The sequence below is a fragment of the Spermophilus citellus genome (genome assembly GCF_964194105.1).
Source record: "Spermophilus citellus genome assembly, chromosome: X".
Classification (NCBI taxonomy): domain Eukaryota; kingdom Metazoa; phylum Chordata; class Mammalia; order Rodentia; family Sciuridae; genus Spermophilus; species Spermophilus citellus.
In genome coordinates, this window is record NC_138190.1 from 29,913,750 (window position 1) to 29,922,233 (window position 8,484).

The 8,484-nt window shown below is 40.6% G+C and overlaps 1 protein-coding gene across 1 annotated transcript; it reads left to right on the top strand.

Annotated features, from left to right (window-relative positions):
• Positions 1 to 6,766: 6,766 nt before the first annotated feature.
• Positions 6,767 to 7,822, top strand: LOC308639000 (melanoma-associated antigen B16-like; the record flags this gene model as incomplete). The annotated part of the gene is made up of 1 exon (XM_081276916.1): positions 6,767 to 7,822. The coding sequence occupies one exon, from the start codon at positions 6,767 to 6,769 to the stop codon at positions 7,820 to 7,822; it is 1,056 nt and encodes a 351-aa protein (XP_081133042.1).
• Positions 7,823 to 8,484: the final 662 nt, after the last annotated feature.

Here is an 8,484-nt window from a genome sequence, read left to right on the forward strand (position 1 = left end):
ATATTTTCTCTAAATAGTAGATGTACAAATCTTCTATAGAGTTCTTATGCTTTTTCTATTTATTTTTAGATATAAGACATATAATGGTAATTTAGAAGTTATTTTTATTCAATTTCATCTTCATACTCTACATTGCTACAGAAAATAGTGCATGTTTGTATGCTCTTATAACCTGGCAACTTTTAAAAATGCTTTCATTATTTTAATAGTTTTTTAGCAGATTTTTCAAATATATAGTCAATTCATGTTTAATGATAACAGCATTTTTTAATTTTCCAGTTACTATCTCTTTAATTACCTTTGTTTTCTATTACTTTCTTATCTTCCTTAAAATGGAGTATAAAAATGGTGATAGCAGACATCTTTACCTGCTTCCCAATTTTAATGTAAATGTTTTCAATGTTTCAATGTAAAGTATGATTTTTCACTCTAGGCTTATTTTATAGACATCCTCGATCTAGTTTAAGAAAGTACCTTTTATCATAAATTAATATTATTACTTTTTAAAAAATATTTATTTTTTAGTTGTAGTTGGACACAATACCTTTATTTTACTTATTTATTTTCATGTGGTGCTGAGGAATGAACCCAGGACCTCACCTGTGCTAGGCAAGCACTCTACCACTGAGCCACAACCCTAGCCCCTAATATTATTACTTTTATGAATCACTATTCTCTATCAATTTTTGAATGGTTCTTCTCATTTAATCTGTTCATGTGCTACGCCAGACCTAGACCTATCTTCAGATCCATTCTTCAATCTTGCTCTGCTCAGTTCTCTACTCTGTAGAGGATCTGATTCTCAATTCATAGAATCTCCACTCTGTAAAGGATCTGATTCTCAATTCATAGAATCTCCACATCCTGTTTTACAAGAGGAGGCACAAGTTGGAGATTAGAGTCTATAGGGCCAAAAATGTTGTCATTTTTTCAAATTATAAGAAAAAATTATGCAACATGTAGCTTAATAATATATTAATCAAAAAGATATAAACAGAAATAAAAATTATGTTCAATATTACTGTATAAAATATAGATGCAGAAAAGACTTAAATATAACATAAATGTATATTATAACCTCAACATGACCAAGTAATGCATAAAGAAAGGTTTCTACCTATAGTAAAATTTCAGGTAATAAACTAAGAAGGAATGATGGAATGAGAAAATTATGATTATAGAGCCTCTGATAGATAATGGATGCAGACCACAATCTTTAATACAGCTAGTATCACCAAAAAGGGAGACACACAAGCCTTACTGATACAAAATGTAAATATTAAGAACCATCTCTGGAAGGGTTTTGCCAAATAATGAACCAAGTCCTCCTCTGAACAAACTGCTACACAAAACTATTGATAGGGGCTGGGGTTGTGGCTCAGTGGCAGAGCACTGGCTTCACACATATGTGGCACTGAGTTCGATCCTAAGCACCACATAAAAATAAATAAACAAAATAAAGATATTTTAAAAAACTATTGAGGTGGCTGGGGATGTGGCTCAAGCAGTAGCGCGCTCGCCTGGCATGCGTGCGGCCCGGGTTCGATCCTCAGCACCACATACCAACAAAGATGTTGTGTCTGCCGAGAACTAAAAAATAAATATTAAAAATTCTCTCTCTCTCACTCTCTCTCCTCTCTCACTCTCTCTTTAAAAAAAAAAAAAACTATTGATAGTATGTGGAGCAGAAGGTATATTGAGTTCATTGTACTGTTCTGTGATACTACTTGTGTTTGAGAATTTGTAAAATAAATGTAGGGCTGGGGATGTGGCTCAAGCGGTGGCGCGCTTGCCTGGCATGCGTGCGGCCCGGGTTCGATCCTTGGCACCACATACCAACAAAGATGTTGTGTCCGCCGAGAACTAAAGAATAAATATTAAAAATTCTCTCTCTCTCTCTCTCTCTCTCTCTCTCTCTCTCTCTCTCTCCTCTCTCACTCTCTCTTTAAAAAAAATAAATGATGTAGCTAGAAATATTGGACCTTTTAATTTGAAAATATAAGTAAAATGGATCAATTTTAGCAAAATATAAATAACCAAATAGGATCATAAAAATAGAAAATAATCAAACAACACCAACTGAAAATTTACTTACATATCAAACCATACTCAAAAGTTTTAGTTTTGAAGAACAACTGAACTATATATTCAGGGAAAAAGCAATAAGTATCTTATAAAAATTCATTCAAAAGACAAAAAAAAGATTTGAAACTACTCGAAATATTATATAAGATAACATTTATTGATGGAAAAACTGGGTAAAGGTACTCCAAGAAAAGAACATTTGAGATGAGGCTACTCACAATTAGGGAAATATTACAAGTATATTCATAGTATATTAAATACTAAAGTAAAGTAAATTAATAAATAGGCTTGGTAAATGAAGGAAAAGAAGATATCTAATTGCAATTCAACCATAACAGACAAGGGGACAAACTAATAATATCCAGAGGTATAAGATAGACTGAACAAAACATCAACAATATTTCATGGTAAAAACTTACAGAAAATCAACTACAGAATGACATAAATGCTTCTCAAATACTACATGTCAACTGAAAAAAAATGAGTAAAATAATAAATTAAAATTTTATAAATGTGAAATATCAGAATTGCCACTACAGTAAGATAGAACACAAACAAAATGATGTATACTACCACCTCCATTTTTCAGTATGCCACCTCTGCCTCCTAGGAAATCTTCACTAATTTATTTACTGCAACCGCTGTATACCTTGCACTGGCAATCTTCCACAGTCTTGATGTCAAATGGTGAAGATGCAGCAGAAGAAAGGCAAGGCTAAGGAAAGGAAGTACACTTTCACAAAAAAAATAGTTTCTCTACTCTATCTCTTCATCATTTATACCTATTCTCTTTATGTTTTGTTTAGGGTACTGAGGGTTAAACACAAAGAGAATAGGTATAAATGATGTAGAGATAGAACTACATAGCAAGATCTATTCATTTTTATTTTGAGAAAGGGTTTCATTGGGCCAGGGACATAGCTTAATTGATAGAGTGCTTGCCTTGCATGCACAAAGCCCTGGGTTCAATCCCCAGCATGACCAAAAAAAAAAAAAAAAAAGAGAAAGAGAAAGGGTTTCACTAAATTGCCCTGGGTGGGCTCAAACTCAAGATGCTCCCACCTCAGCTTCCCAAGTAACTGGGAATATAGGCATATGATACCCATCCCCACCAGATGTTAACTTTTGTTTTGTATAGGGGATTAAATCCAGGGGCACTTAACCACTGAGCTACATGCCCAGTCCTTTATATTTTTTTAAAAATTTTGTGACAGGGTCTGGTTAACCTGCTCAGAGCCTAAGTTGTAGAGACTGGCTTTTCAATTTTCTACCCTCCTGCATCAGCCTACCCAGCCATTGGCATCACAGGTATGTTCCACCACACCTGGCCAGACCTTATCTCTTACACAACTTCCACTGTTAAAATTTTACTTTTTTCAAGTTGGAAGCAGTGATGCACCTCTGTAATCCAAGTAATTCTGGATTCAAGGCAGGAGGATCACAAGTATGAGGTCAGTCTGGGCAACTGAGCAAGACTATGTGGCAAAATTTAAAAATAAATAAATAAATAAATAAATAAATAAATAAATAAATAAATGGCTGGAGACTTACCTGAGAGGTAAAAAAAAAAATGGGTTCATTCAATAGTAACATGAAAAGCAATATCTAGTGTTAAAATTTTACCCTGGGTTCAATCCCCAGCAGGAAGATCACAAGTTTGAGGCCAGCCTTGGCAACAGAGCAAGACAATGTGTCAAAAAATACACGAAGGACTGGAAAGGAGACTTCAGATAAAAAAAAAAAGAAAGGAAGGAAGGAAGGAAGGAAGGAAGGAAGGAAGGAAGGAGAAAAGAAAGAAAGGAAGGAAGAAGGAAGGAAAGAAGGAAAGAAGGAAAGAAAGAAAGAAAGGAAGGAAGGAAGGAAGGAAGGAAGGAAGGAAGGAAGGAAGGAAGGAAGGAGGGAGGGGAGGGGAGGGGAGGGGAGGGGAGGGGAGGGAAGGGAAGGGAAGGAGGGAGGGAGGGAGGGGAAGGGAAGGAAGGAAGGAAGGAAGTAAGGAAGGAAGGAAGGAAGGAACAAAGGAAGGAAGAAAGAAAGGAAGGAAGAAGGAAAGAAAGAAAGAAAGAAAGAAAGAAAGAAGGAAAGAAAGAAAGGAAGGAAGGAAGGAAGGAAGGAAGGAAGGAAGGAAGGAAAGGAAAGGAAGGAAGGAAGGAAGGAAGGAAGGAAGGAAGGAAGGAAGGAAGGAAGAAAGAGCGAGCTAGAGATTTGGCTCAGAGGTAACAAAAACAAAAACAAAGCAAAACAAAAAACCCATGGGTTCAATCGCTAATACCATGAAAAAGAAAAATAAATTTACTTTCAAATTATAAGAGGAACATACTTATGATTTTCAGAGGTGCGATCTATTGTGATTATCTAACATAATATATAGAGATATTCACATTTACAACATATATTATCCTTCTTCATTTGTCATTTATCTAATTCAATTTATTATTCTTATGAACGTGCTATTGTGTTTGTTTGTTTGGTTTTTTCTGTGAAACTGCATCACTTGTCCTGGTCCCTCCCTTCCTGGTGCTAATATTTCCTGATGTCACATCAAGGCTGGGACAGATCCTCAATACAAGGTCTACAAGGGCTATAATAAATAAATTAGTCAAGATTCACAGGAGCTGGAGGTGGCATTTCTAGGAAGCCCAGAATCAAATTGAAGTCCCTATCAATGACGACTAAAAAATAACGGAGCTGAAAAAACAGTATCATAAAGCCTTGACAGTACCTCCTCTTAGCCTGTTGACACATGAAAGGCCACAGGGTTCTGAAGGATGAGGACCTTGGAATGAAGGGCATAGCTCACCTCAGCAGACACAGAACTCCCAGGACCTGGCAGAGTCAGCCACAGCAAGAAGCAACCACAAACCCTATGGAGGATGCCATGCGCATGCTCAGAGCCTCACCCCTGCTGTGGGCCATGGGAGACCCCAGGCATGAAGGGGTGATGTGTACAGAAAGCCGGATGTGACATCAGCTTGCTTCCTCTTCCCTGAGCCGCGTGCCGTGAGGAACTCCTCAGGTGGTGAGTCCTGTGGCAGGTGGCTTCCAGTCAGAAGAGGGAAACAGAGGTGGTCCCACGTGCTGCTGGGTGTGAAGGCAAGGCTAAATAATGGCCGCAGGGACCCCGTGGTACAAAACAGAGAGATGCTGAGGGATCGGAGTCCAGCTCCAGCATTGAGTGGGGGGAGGCCGTGGTCAGGGCAGTCAGTTGAACCTACGCCATGCTTCCTCCCGGGTGGTCTGAGGCGAAGGCCTAGTTTAGTAGGGGTATGTATCTCCAGGCATGCAATTACATGAGACCCCATGAGTGAGAACTGAGGGGATTGACCTGCGGCAGAACAGTGGTGGACCCACAATGCATCAGGCTTGGGAGGTGGGGGGAGTGGGGCGGTGGTGTGAGGGAAGGATATGGTAAGGGGGTGACAGGAAGCTGGAGGGGTGGATGGAAGTGGGGGCAGCAGCGGGGGAACAAAGTAGAAGCGGGGTCAAGTGACTTTGCCTCCAGAGTATGAGGAAGGTGGGGTATTAGTCTGATATAGGCAGTGTCACCTCAGCCGAAAAAGGGCTCTTGTGCCTCAAGGGAGTCCAGGTGAAGATACTGGGTATATTCGTATATATTACTTCCATCTCCAGTGTGACCTGTAGATGAGCCGTCACTGTGGGGGAGGGGACAGCATTGGGAAGTAATTAGTAGTGCAGTGGTTGGGGATGAGGTAGCCAAGACAAGGATATCTTGAGTGAAGAGTAGGACTCATGAAGAGCCCAGCCCTGTTCTTGTCAGTCACCGGATCCAAGAACAACATTTTTATTTATTTATTTTTTAATATTTAGTTTTTAGCTGTAGTGAGACCCACTATCTTTATCTTATTTATTTATTTGTATGTGGTACTGAGGATTGAACCCAGGGCCTCACACATGCTAGGCCAGTGCTCTACCATGAAGACACAATGCCAGCCCAAGAACAACACTTTTAGACAAAGGTGATATCTTACCTCCTCCTGGAGGAGAATTAGGGGCTTCGATGTGATGAGTAACATCTAGTAAAAATAGATGGTACCTGAGGACATGCTTGGATTCAAAGAAAGGCGTCTGAGAACTCAGGAGACCACCCACACCTGTCCACAGAATTTAGCCCCTGCTGTCAGCTATGGGAACATTCATTTGGGGGTTCTTGGGGACATACCTCCACTCCTCTTCAATTGACTTAAGAGGTATGACTTTGGTCTTAGAAGGGCAGGCTCAGACTATCAGAGAGGAGGTGGCACGAGCCTTATAGGATTTCAAATTTATGGATTTTACTGTCCTGTGTAACTAAAAGGTACCAATAAAATAAAATAAAAAATTATGGCCCTGTGGCCATTAACGGGTGGCACTATGTTCAAACAGAATGGGTTCTATAGAGCTTAACTGTAACTGTCTACCAGAACCCTGAGGATTCTCTAGCTTTCCCCCGAGGAGGAGTCCCACTTCCACCTTCAGGTTCTTGATGGACCCAGATACCATGACAGGCTTGTGGGTCTTCACAGCACCATTCATAGGAAAATCCACTCTCATTGCATTCCATCAGAGCCAGTTCAGTCCAGTTTATCAGCTGACACTGATACCTTTCTCTATCCCTTAGGCTTTGATTCTCCATTGCACACTCATCCTTCTGTACTTCTGCCTACTTCCAATCACAGGAATCGTCATGCCTGGGCATCAGAAGAGTCAAGAAGGCACCCATGGTGAAGACCTTCTGATCCTCAGTGAGATCCAGGGCCCAGAGGTTGCACAGGTGTCAGGGGCTGTGGAGGCGCCCTCTACCTCCTCCTCCCAGCTTCTGATGCCTGGCAACCTGAGTGAGGCTCCTGGTGCTCTAACACCCAGCACACCCAGCACTCCTGAGGATCTTCAGAATTCCTGCTCCTCTCCTGTTGCCGTTATGGCCCCCTCTTTGATCCAGTCCAGTGAAGGCTCTGGTAGCAAAGAAGAGGAGAGTGTTCCAAACACCTCAGCGATGGTGGAAGACCCCAAGCATGTGCCCGAAAGTGCTCTGGATGAGAAAGTGGCTTTCTTGGTGAATTTCCTGCTGCTCAAGTATCAAATGAAAGAGCCAGCCCGAAAGGCAGATATGTTGAAGTTCATCATGGAAGATGATGAGGTCCGCTTCTGTGAGATCCTCCTGCGGGCCTCTGAGCGCCTGGAGATGGTCTTTGGCCTTGATGTGAAGGAAATGGATCCCATCAACCAGTGCTATGGCCTCTCCATCAAGCTAGGCCTCACCTATGATGGGATGCTTAGTGATGAAGAGACTATACCCAAGACCGGGCTCCTGATACTCATGCTGGGTGTGATCTTCATGAAGGGTAACCGTGCCACTGAAGAGGAGATCTGGGATGTGCTGAAAATGACGGGGATCCATCGTGATCAGAAGCACTTCATCTTCGGGGATGCCAGGCAGCTCATCGCCCATGATTTTGTGAATGAAAAGTACCTGGAGTACCACCAGGTGGCCAACAGTGATCCAGTGCAGTATGAGTTCCAGTGGGGCCCAAGAGCCCATGCCGAAACCAGCAAGATGAAAGTCCTCGAGTTTTTGGCCAAGGTTCATGGAGCCGATCCCTGTGATTTCTCAGCTCAGTATGAGGAAGCTCTGCTAGAAGAAGAGGAGAGAGCACTGGCCAGAATTTCAATTGAGTCTGCCTCCAGTTCCTTGGCCACTGCCAGTTCCAGTGCCATGGGTGGCAGCTCCTCCAGCATTTAGTAAAGTCAGAAATAGCTCCTTCATGTAGTGTTCAAGGCCAGTGTTTAGTGCTGAAAGAGTGTATGGCTCCAGGGAAAACGTAGGCTTGAAAGGAAAAGACTATATCATCCCTGTGTTTCTATTTTGTGTGCATAAATTGATAATTCATTCTTTTATTTTTTGATGTTTTTATCATTCAAATGTTGTTTAATAATGCTTCACTTTGAAATCTCTTAAGTTGCAAATGACATTGGTCATACATTTAATGCAGTTTTACGTGGTTGAGTACTATGTCCTTTGACACCTTTTAAAACATACTTGGAAACCATACATTTATTTTGTGATCTGAAGTATAACATGGATAAGGTGCATTTCTCTAAAAATTTCTTTGGTAATTTGAAAGAACTCGGGTTTCATATAGTTTTTATCAATTGTAAGAAATAAATTTTAAGATTCAATGTTGGCTTATTTATTTCAGTCTCTTTTTGTGTAAACTGTAATGGCTTATACAAGTATTGCTTAGCCCTTTCTAGGGTATAATGGAAATAAATCTAAATAAAATTAGTACCATGCTCACTGGTTCATTTATTCCAAAACCTGAACTGAAAACCTGCTGTTTGGAAAGTACTGCAGTCATAATGGTGATGCTAAGATTAAAAGACTCAGGATGTCCCCATAGAATT